The 10,580-nt window shown below is 50.3% G+C and overlaps 2 protein-coding genes across 8 annotated transcripts in view; one reads left to right on the forward strand and one right to left on the reverse strand.

Moving 5' to 3' along the window:
* CAPZB (capping actin protein of muscle Z-line subunit beta) overlaps positions 1–3,295 on the forward strand; it is a 63,904-nt gene extending 60,609 nt beyond the window's left edge. For 2 of the 4 annotated variants that reach the window (XM_065038083.1, XM_065038080.1), the window contains exons 9-10: positions 498–610; positions 2,420–3,295. In XM_065038083.1, coding sequence (XP_064894155.1) covers positions 498–600 — 103 coding nt within the window. In that variant the 3' untranslated portion in view covers positions 601–610; positions 2,420–3,295. The remainder of the gene's footprint in view (positions 1–497; positions 611–2,419) is intronic. The other 2 variants (XM_065038084.1, XM_065038082.1) reach the window with 1 other exon arrangement.
* A 154-nt stretch (positions 3,296–3,449) lies between these two features.
* Positions 3,450–10,577, reverse strand: SLC66A1 (solute carrier family 66 member 1). Of its 4 annotated transcripts, none has more exons than XM_065038075.1 (8): positions 10,151–10,570; positions 9,708–9,926; positions 8,954–9,083; positions 8,649–8,736; positions 7,433–7,587; positions 6,937–7,029; positions 6,370–6,555; positions 3,450–6,094 (listed from the first exon to the last, which is right to left on the reverse strand). In XM_065038075.1, the coding sequence occupies exons 2-8, from the start codon at positions 9,875–9,877 to the stop codon at positions 5,996–5,998; spliced, it is 921 nt and encodes a 306-aa protein (XP_064894147.1). In that variant the 5' UTR covers positions 9,878–9,926; positions 10,151–10,570; the 3' UTR covers positions 3,450–5,995. The 4 variants fall into 4 exon arrangements, with proteins under 4 accessions (XP_064894147.1, XP_064894146.1, XP_064894149.1 ...); XM_065038074.1 differs by having other exon boundaries at positions 10,483–10,561; XM_065038077.1 differs by lacking the exons at positions 8,649–8,736; positions 8,954–9,083; positions 9,708–9,926 and having other exon boundaries at positions 10,151–10,274; positions 10,314–10,386; positions 10,483–10,577.
* Positions 10,578–10,580: the final 3 nt, after the last annotated feature.

Consider the following 10,580-nt stretch of genomic DNA (forward strand, 5'->3'; position numbering starts at 1 on the left):
AATGGTGCTAATTAAATGTTTGTGCTGCCTTCTGAACAGCGTGGGCAGAGGGAGCCGACAGTATCTGAAAAGCAGCTGTTCTGGGTTTTTTTCCAAACCCCAGCTTTCATAACAAGCCTCTATTTTCATTTGCGGTGCGCAGGGGTTTAGCCAGGAAGCATTTATTACCGTTAAAAGGAATTGCGTAGTACAGTGTTTTTTCCGCGTGAACGTTGGTAAGCTTTTGTAATTGAATCGATTTGCTGTGTCCCCCGTTGCTCCGTTTGAGTCACGGTACTTGTGCATCGCTGAGATGATCCGCACAGGACTGGTAACGCACAGAACGTCTGCCTCTGGCTTCTCCAGCCTTTCCCCTGTTTCTTCTAACTGATTTCTTTACGTTTATTCCTCCTGAGCGTGTTCCTGGTGGTGTCCAGAATACCAGCTCTGTGTTACCGACCTCTTCTGACTGTTCTTTTCCCTGTTTACTCCCCTCCTTTCCAAACTGCTCTCTGTAGATCTATTGACGCTATTCCCGACAACCAAAAGTATAAGCAGTTGCAGAGGGAACTTTCTCAAGTGTTGACCCAGCGCCAGATCTACATCCAGCCTGATAACTAAACCGATCCAGGTACCCCCTGCCTGTGCGGTGTGACAACCTGCACTAAACCAGGACTCACCCAGCTGAGACCTCTGCATGAGAACCCAGACCAGAACTAACCCCTAACTCCCGCAGACTGATCAACGACGTTCGATCCCTGTTTCACCCAAGGGTTATTTCTTAATACGGCCAACTAAATGCTGTGATTTCCCATTTGAAATAATCACGCTCGGAAATGTGGCAGGATTTACCACTTTGCACTCTGGCTTGGGAGCAAGGAAGGAGCCGCGTGGTCACGGACCCAGAGCGGTGGCAGCTTGGACTTGATTCCATCCACAAGCCCCGGGACTCTGTCCCTTGTGCACCATGAGTTTTTTACAGCTGTGGTACACCGCTCGCTGAAGAAACTCCGTGTAATCTTAGCGTCCTCCTTGCAGAAATTAATGAAATCTTGAAAATCTCTCAGTTTTGAAAAAAAAAAAAATAATTATTGGAACTTCCCGTGACTTCTGAGTAAATGTGAGCTCACCCCCCACGCACATCCCCTGTTTGCCTGGTGTATCTTGAATTTGGAGCTTGAAATCCATCCTGCTCAAGCCCTCCCGAAACGTTTCTCCGCCCGCTTGTGCTCTGCACAGCCTCGCAGGGGTTTGTCCGGCCGCTCTCCGTGTCCAGGACGCACGGCAGCGACTAACCTCAGCCAGCTTAACCTTCCACTCCAGCTCGTAACGAGTTACACATGTTGTCTTAAAACCCATTAAGTTGACGAAGGGGAAAATGCACTATTTGTTGATAATGGCCAAGAACCACTTCTTTAGCCTGTGACAAATGCACATATAAAACGTATATATTTTTATGAAAGCAGCGGAAGTCTCCAGAGACGAGAGAATGGAAATACTGCTAGGAAAATAACTGACACAAAGAGCAGCCTGGTTTACAGGAGACAGCATCCAGGCAAAATAAGGTAGCTTTGAGCACTGAAAAGGGTGTGAAATATCATTTATATGGGGAGAAATTCTACCAAACTGGATCCTAACCACTCCTCGTGTGGTAGCAACTCCTGAAAAGTCTAGTATTATTATTCTATCAAATTCTATCATATTTATGAGAGCTTTTTTAAAAATGGCAATATCTTCCTGTGCCATTGAAGGTGGAGGTTCCTCCGCAGCTGCCCTGCAGGGCAGCGATCAAGGTGACTCCTCAAACTTGTAGCTTTTCTTCTGCAACCAAACTTTTAGCAAAAGGAAAGCCAGGCAATAATCGTGCTGGCAGTATCTCTGTTCTTCGGCTGCTTTGATTCCCTGATTACTCTAGGTAAGCTCCAAACTGCAAACTAAATTAGAGAACAGAAGCTCTGGCCGCTTTTCCCACCGGTGAACGCACCGCAGGGTTTTGCCGCGGCTGCTCGGCCCTGGGTGAACAGTCTGCAATAAAACAAGGGTTCCGGAGCTCCCCCCAGCCCGGCGCTTTTCACCTTCCTGGGTAGAGGTGGATTTTCTCTGCCTGCCCGTCGTGGTGACTGGGAGAGCGCTAACACCCTTCGCTGGTGCTACGCTGCCTACAAACATTGGGCATCTCTCCCTCCAGCGGCTGGAGGCGGAGCGGAACTGGTGGGGCAGCGTGTCTGTTGGTGCCGTCCTTGCTGGAGTGAATTTTGCTTGGAGTTACTCACTCGAGTGTTCACTTTGCCTTCTGCTTTCTGTATTAAAACAGGCGAGCTGAGCTGTGGGTTCCTGGGTTGAGGTGCTTCCCTCTCCTCTTGCCTCGCGGGCCCGAGACCCGTTCGAAGCCCCGTCCCTCCCATGTCCCCTCTGACTTGCGTTTCCTTCTTCCCCGCAGGTCTGTGCAGACTTTTGCAGACAAATCAAAACAAGAAGCTCTTAAAAACGACCTGGTGGAGGCTTTGAAGAGAAAGCAGCAAAGTTAAAAATACTCTTCATGCTAACAAGACATGCCATGCACTCGTTAGATTCCTTTCTTAGAAAACTCATCCCCCCCCCTTTGCCCTTTTCTGTTTCGTCACGTCACAATTTGCATTCAATACTCTCCATGCGACGCCATCTTCTCCCCATGAATAAAGCTGTACAAACTTTTTCAGTCTCTGAGACCTACTTTGCACCACATTTTACTATTTGAGACCTTAGGCTCTGTTTCTGTAGAAGTCCATGTATTATTTTTCTCAGCCCCTCTCTTCCCACCCTCCCCCATTTATACGCATAACCACGGATCATTGTTTGTCTTTTCCTCCCCACCCCACTCCTGCCTTTTGTTATTAATACATTGGTGTAAAAAATGTAAAACAAGAATTTATTAAATACTGTGGTGTGTGAAAGAGGAAGAACTGGAAAAAAAAACCTTAACAAAAATCTATTCCACGTATGTTTGGGGGCTGGGGACAGGGGGCGGCTGGTGGGAGGGAGGGACGAGAGGCTGTTCCTCGGTGTTGTACTATACTGACTAAACCAGATTTGCAAGGAAACGTCCATTGGGAGACCTGCTGAAAGTTCTGCTCTTCTATAGCCTGGTTCCAAGGCGCTTTTCTGTCAATTTTTATGGAATGCAAAAAGGGGTTTTTGTTTTGATTTTTGGTTTTTTTTGTAAAGCTTAAATTGAATCTACATCTGATACTTGAGCCTCCATACTAAAATAAAAAAAAGGAAAAAAAAAAAAAAAGACTAAAACAAAAAAAAATAATAAAAAAAAACCTCCCAGGAAGCAGCGTGTGTGGTTGGTGTCTTCATTTCCTTTTGTTTCATGCGGTGTTACATGGGGATTGTGCTCTAAGTGCTTTTGTCTGTAGCAACTGGGACAATTGGTGTGGGTGGGGAGACGTGGGCCAACCCCAACCTGGAATCCAAACACCGCTGGATTATGTGGCCATAGAAAATGAGAAAGGTTTTATTTATATATATTTGTTTTTCTCTCGCACCCAGTTCAGCTGGAAGTTGTTTTCCCGCGGGTTCGCTGTCCCGATGCTCTTGGCAGGTGGAGCGGGATGGAGCTGCGTTCCTCTGCCCGCTGGGCTCCCGAGACATTGGCGTCCTGCAGGGATCGATGCTTTGGGAAACACGGAGAGCATTGACAGAGAGGAGGAGGATGATTCCAGCTTTCCCAGGTGCGTTACAAATACCCACGGTTGAACCCACGTGTCCGAACGCTCCGAGCAGAGGCCGCTGGGTTCGCGTGGTGATTGAGGTGGATGGTTCCAACCATGGGTGCTCCCCCAAAAGCTCCTTCTGCACATTGTGGTTTGTCCCCTTTAAACCCTCGGCGGTCAAAAGGATGTTGCACAGCACCAAGGTGCTTTGGTTATAACAAACTTTGTCCTTTGGTTATGACAAACTTTATGCTTTAGTTACAACAAACTCTTCATCCTGGTGAAACTGAGAAAGCAAATACCGGCCGGGCCCATCCTGTTGGAACGAGCCTTTGGGTGAACCTGTGCAAACAGAGCCTGTTTGGCGTTAATATTGAATACATGCTCATAGTTGACTTGGGCTACACAGGGACACCCCAGTTGCTCGTGTGCAATTCCACAGTCGTCCAGGTGTGAGCTACAGGGTCAATGCAGCAGTTTTTATTCCTCTTTCTCTTCCCGAAGTGGTGTAACCTGATGGTTTTGATACTAACCTGATGGTTTGGGTACTATATATGTATTTCTTTACCTCCTTATGTTAGAGCTTTTTTGTCTAGCCACAAGGAAAGCCCTTGTTTAGATGATACGTGGGAATTATTTCATGTTGTGAATGGCAGATGAGATAAGGCTCTTCATTTCCGCAAGGCAGGCAGGCCAGATCCCGTCCTATCCCCCTGCGTGGCTCAGCTTAGTAAATCCAGCTCTGTAAACCAGCTGTGCCTTCCCCAGCGCTTCAGGGCTGAGCTGAGCTTAAAATACACTCCTTTAATAAAACCAAGCCCTGGAGTCTTTATCTGTAATAAACAGGTATTGAGGTCTAAGGGAGCTGTGCTTTTTGTCTTGTTAGGAATGTGCTCGTGGTTTTTAGTACTATATAGGAATTGTTTTTAGTACCATATAGGAATTGTTTTACTCTGATGCCTGGGGAAAGACAGCAGAGGAAATCCAGGACGGGTTTGGGGCTTGCAGCCCCATTGCCTGCGAGCCTGGAAGGGAAGGATTGTGAATTAATGCAGTGAAAAACCCACCTGCTTTGTTCAATGGGCTCAAAGAGCCTGGAAAGTGTTCTTTCTATTTCTGGAAACAAATGGATCAGCCCATGTATTAATTAACCCGCTGCTGCAGTTTGATGGGTGTTGGGTATTCCGAGCCCCATTTCGCCTCCGATCGGGCTGAGCCGTGTCACCGCGGGGCTGTGGTTTGACTTCCTCGGGAAGGACAAACGTCACAAGACTGGCTGAAGAATCATAAATTAATGATAATACAGCTAAAGCCAAAGGCCGACAGCGGGGAAGCAGCTGGAGGAGGGGAAAGGGGGAGCAAAAAGAGCTAATAGCAACTGCAGGAAAAGGAAAGTTATTGTTTTGAGGACAACTTGTTTTAGATTTTCCTTCTGGTTGATCTTCCTTGCCCAGGGAGACTGGGCAGCGCGGTAGAAGGGTGGGAGCCACCGTGCTGGTGTGCGGGGCTCCGAGGGGGGATAAATTCATCAGTGTTGGGGATAAATTCATCAAGTTGGGGATAAATTCATCAACAAGAGAGGGCAGGACCAGAAAACATCTTCTGCCTGGCTGACTGCCTCCGCAGCTCAACAGAAAGAGATGGAGCAATTTCCCCAAGATATCCCTGCAATTAAAACATGGGCAAGGCACAAAATGAGAACTCGGAGAAACAGAGATGATAAGATGCGTTAAGAAAGAGGCAGGAGCTGCCAGAACCGGCAAATAAAACCAAGGGAGGCACGTGGGGCAAGGACTTGTTTTATAGACGTGTGAGCTGTGCTAATTAAAACGGGTACGTGTGGACCCAAACGCTTTGGTTACGCTGCTCGTTCCTTCCGAGCCGGTTGCAGTCAGCAAAGAAAGCTCGGCGGTGGAGAGGAGAGGCGCACAGAGGTACATGGTGCTCGTGTTGGTGGCAGGTCGGTCACCTCTGTCCCCTCAGGCTCTTCCCAATTTGCTGGAACCAGGAAAGCTCCAGGTCACCCTTGAGAGACAGAAGTGACCAGGCTCAGCTGTGGGGTGTAAGAGCAGCACAGAGCGACCTTTTGAGGTATCAAATAATTCCCTGTTTATCCCATTGGCATCATTGGTACCAAAGAGGCACGAGGTCTCTCAGCAGCATCCTCTGGCACCTGGCTGGGCTCAGCAACACAATGTGTCACTCACGGGCTTAAGTCCTCCCAAGAGCCAGCAGGATGGAAGCGCTGGTTTGTCCGGCTTTAGGACCAGTTTTCTCCTCTGAATCATCCTGTTCTCACTCCGGGGAAGGTCCCTTGGTCAGCTCTCCAGGTTGTCACCCTGCTCACCGAGCAGAGCATCCCTCTCTTCGCGGGTACCAGGTCTTCCTCCCCGATAAGCAAGGAACTGGAAGGAGATCTGAGAACATGTTAAGGCTCTTCATGCAAGAAAAAGTGGATTTATGCAACACGTTGGGTCTCACCACCCAAAAAAAGGCAGGAGAGGGAGAAACAGGACAAGAAGCTTAACACAAACAAGGGTTTGAAGCATTCGGCTGTTGCAACAGCGTAAATTACTCAGACTGGTGAGCAGCTCAGAAACAACTGCTGAGTAGCATCAACCCATCTGCTCCTGCCTGCCCCGAGACGGGATCGCTCCCTGCAAAGCTTTGCCGGCGGGATGGGAAAGGATACGACCACGTCGAGGGAGAGGACGCCCAGGCTGCCAACCAGCCAGGGCAGGTGGTGCAGGACGTAGTCGCCTTCGCCTTGGCCCGGCTCGGGGTTCTTGAGGAGGACGCTGAGCCCGTAGAGCGAGTTCCCCAGCATCACCAGGGCAAAGAGGGAGTAGGAGACACCGGCGGTGGACTTCCTCTTGTACTAGAAAAAGAGGGGCCAGAGAAAAGGAGCTTGGGTGAAGCTCTCTGAAATCTCACTAGTATTAATCACCCACCCCGCAAAAAAAGAGAAGAAAAAAGGTGGTGACTCAGTGCCAAGGGTCTTTTAGTTCCCCTTTTGCTTGTAAATGAAGTCAAAATGAAAGTCTCACCCTCAAAATATTGGTATGTTAAAGGGAAGGGAGAAAAATGAATCAGGTTTTGGAGCAGAAATACAGAAAAACAGTCCCCTTACATAATGAGCAGAGACCTGGGACCTCTGTACAGAGGAGAAAGATGATCCCAGCGCCCTCTTTGATCTGAAATCTCAGGACCCCAGGGGGTCCCAGCACTCGGCTGCCGTCCCCCCCGCTCACACACTTACATTAGTGTAGATCTGGGGGACTCGGGAGCACAGGTACAGCACGGAGGAGATGGAGCCGATGGTGAAGCCAATGATTTCGCTTCTGGTGAAAGGCTGCAAGGCAATGGGGGCACCACAGCCCCCGTGTTTTCAGAGGTGCATTTACCACCCGGGTGGTGGGTCCAAGCCCAGATTTTGCTTTCTCCACCCACCCCTTGCCCTGCTGAGCACTGCGCGGGATCACCCTGGCCTCAAGGTGCACCAGGGGAGGTTGAGGTTGGATCTGGGGAACAATTTCTTCCCCAAAGGGCTGTGGGGCATTGGAACAGGCTGCCCAGGGCAGTGCTGGAGTCACCATCCCTGGAGGGTTGGACAGACGGACATGAGGTTCTCAGGACACGGGGCAGTGCCAGGGGTGGGGAACGGTTGGACTTGATGATCTTAAGGGGCTTTTCCAACCAAAATGATTCTATGATCTTCTCTCCCCTCCAGCACCCAGCTTTAGGAACCAGCTCACCTTTGAGCCAGGCTCATCCCCATGAGCAGACAGCAGAGATCTCCCTTTAAACATCAGCGGGTCCTGCGGCACAGCAGTATCTCTGCCCAGGAAGGAGACGGTCGACACCATCCCCAGCGTAAGGCAGACGAAGACCGCGTTGATCGGGGCCGTGACTGTGGGGAATCACACGAGGCTGGTGAGGGAGGCTCCTCCATCATTCCCCTTGGGTTCCAGCACCATCCCTGGGTAAAGAGACCTTCCAGCTCTCTTATCTCTGCAGCGGCACAGCCAGCACCACCAAACTCGGGCAATAGCTGCTGCGGGTGTTTTATCTCACAGCGATATGGGCAATTTGTAAGTTATCAGGGAGGAAGCTGCTCCTGTCTCTGCAGACTGAGAGTGCTCCAGTTTCTTTGGCTTTGGGGCTCTTAAGAATCATCCCCCTCGTCTGGAAGCTTTGAATCATTTTGACTCGTAACAGTGCACGTTCAAATCCCTGCTCCGACAGCAAGACTTGTATTACGTTCTGTAAACAAGCTCTCCAGCATTGACAGAAGTATATAGCTGATGGGTGATCTATCAGTTGGTTTAATAAATTCAAATGGCTTTGATAAGTTAAGTGCTTTTCGGGGTCCCATGGGATGCCTGTTTGTAATTCACAGAAAGCTGCTATGCTAAAAAGTGGGTTTTCTCTTGTTTTTGAAGCCTTGCAAGAACAGCAGAGCCCTGATCCGTTCCCTTTATACTCCATTTCAACAGGGAGGAACTTCTCCATTTCAACAGGGAGGAACTTCTCCATCACATCAGGGCTGCAAGAGGAGTACTGACCCGAAAACAGCTGGAAGACTTCATCCCTTCCCTTAAACACTGGCCTGGGTCAAGAGATCTGGCTGTGGTTTCCAGCTCCAACACGTAACTGCAGGTAAGTAATTTCTTTCTGCACTTAACGCAACTCTGGGGGTTTATTTTCACCCCAGACTCTGTGCAGGGCAGTTTGCAGAAGCCCCAGGCACAGCTGGTCACTATTTCCTGGCTGTGGCTGTTGCGGGTACTCAGGTTATCCAAGAAACAAAACCAGCAGCAAACAACACGAGGCCTCTAATGCATCGATGCCTCTGCAAAGCAGCTCTGCCCCATCCATCTCCCCGGGGATCGCTTTCCCTCCCAGCTCTGCAGCCCAGGACAAACCAGCCCGAAAAACACACCAAGGGGAGCGCCCGGACCCGCAACTCACACCCTCCGCCTCGGTTCTTCACTTTGTAGTAGCAGTAGAGAGACAGCATCACCAGGTCTGCCAGCACGTAGTAAACAGCTGTGTAAACCTGCGGGGAGAGGGACGGGGTGGTCCGACCTGCAGAAAGGCTTCTGGTATCGGGTGTAAGCTGGAATCGCATCCCGGGGTACAGCATTGCATCCCGGGGCTGTTTGGGTTCCTGGTTCTGAATTAAGCAGCTCCCATCCCATCCCATCCCAGCCCATCCCTATCCCATCCCATCGCTCCTCCCCGGAGCTCGGGATGTTTGAGAGCTGATTCAGTACCTGCAGTGGCAGCTGATGGGCCAGGAAGGAACCGATGAGATTCAGGAGGTCTCCACCCAGCCACCCCAGCAAGAAATATATGGAGAGAGCCCGGTCCATGATGCCGGTTTTGCAGGCTTGGTAAAACTGCCTGCAGAGAAAAAGTCGCAGAGACACAAACCGTTACCCCCAGCTAGTCCAGCGCTACCTGGGAACCATCCCCATGTCCCCCTCTTGCTCTCACCTGGGTTATTTTTTACAATTGTCATCAGCCCAAAGCACCCAGGGGGAGGAAAAGCAAAGATTTCCCCTGCAAATTGGCCCCCATGAGATGTCCTGTCACCCATCAGGTGCTCGAGCCCTTGTGATCTGTCCCTCGTGCGCGGACAGAAGCACTGACTGCAGAAACCGCCTCTCCGGTTACGAAATAACCTGACGATGCACCGAGATGGAACACAACCCCTCCCGTCCCCCTCCGCCACGGTTATCCCGGCGTTCCAACACGCCCTGGGCTCCTGGAAATGTTTTTGCTGCACGTACGACTTGCAACGACTGCATTGCAGTTGGCTTACGTGTGGTATTACAGCTGCCAATTAGAATAATAACAATATAATAACAAACAAGGCTTTGGGGCTGTACCGCCTGCTCCATCTCCTGTTAAACCCAAATTTTCCAAGCCTGGTAGATTAGATAATTCACGCAGATTGTGCTTGAAATTTGATATTTTCAGAGCGGGGAGATGTCGCAAGGGAAGGGTTTTGGGAGCGATACTTACGGAAAAGACGCGGCGGCGAAGCAGAGGATGGAAACCAACCCCAGGATGACGCTGGCGACGTCCCGGCCGTCCTGGGCGCACTCGTTGAACACGTCCATGACCCAGCGGGACCCATTGGGACACCCGGAGACGTTCCCGGGGGGGACACCCCCCCAGCGCCAAGCGCCCATGAAATGGGGCCGTGAATCCGCGTCCGGCAGCCAAACCGTTGGGATAACGCTGGGGAAAAATGCAATAACACGGGGAAAAACATAGATGTATTAGGAACAGGCTCATGGCTTCTCTGGAGCACATTGCAAAAATCTTATTATTGGCTAATTCACCTTTATTAGCCTTAATTTCGCGGCCGGTCGGATGGCCTGGCAAGGCCACGAGCCAGGCGGGATTTGGTCTATAATTAAAAATAAAACCCGAGCGGTGTGTCGTCGCAAACAGGGACTTACCTGTTTGATTTTTATCTATTTTTCTGTGGAAACTCTGCTTTTTCGGGAACTTTGTTGTTGTTGTTCGGCGTTCTTTTTGAGTTTTTTTCCCCAGATCCACTGCTTCTTCAGAACCGCGTTTCCTTTCCAAACCCGCCGCTTTTTCAGAAACTCGCTGTTTTCCTTCCAAACCCGCCGCTTTTTCGGGAAGTCGCCGCGCTTGTTTTTTCCCGCAAATCTGCTGCTTTCGGCTAAAACTACCGATATTTATGTGTATTTTACCCGCGTTTTCACAAGCTCGCTGGTTGTTTGGTTTGTTTGTTATTTGCGATCCTGATTTTTTGGAAACTTACCGGGACTGCTGTGCCAACCCCGCCGGTTTCGGGGCAGCCGGTACCGGCGGGGACTCGGGGCGGGGCCGCGCTCGACGCATGCGCGGCGGGAGCGCGGG

Source organism: Columba livia, chromosome 21, assembly GCF_036013475.1.
Source record: "Columba livia isolate bColLiv1 breed racing homer chromosome 21, bColLiv1.pat.W.v2, whole genome shotgun sequence".
Taxonomy (NCBI): Eukaryota; Metazoa; Chordata; class Aves; order Columbiformes; family Columbidae; genus Columba; species Columba livia.

Excerpts from the sequence above, each read along its gene's own strand:
- SLC66A1 (XM_065038075.1), bottom strand. The coding sequence starts at position 9,877 with ATGGGCGCTTGGCGCTGGGGGGGTGTCCCCCCCGGGAACGTCTCCGGG. Across the intron at positions 9,084-9,707 it reads TTCGCCGCCGCGTCTTTTCC|GCAGTTTTACCAAGCCTGCA; the intron begins GTAAGTATCGCT and ends TTTTCTCTGCAG. Across the intron at positions 6,556-6,936 it reads TCCCCCAGATCTACACTAAT|TACAAGAGGAAGTCCACCGC; the intron begins GTAAGTGTGTGA and ends CTCTTTTTCTAG.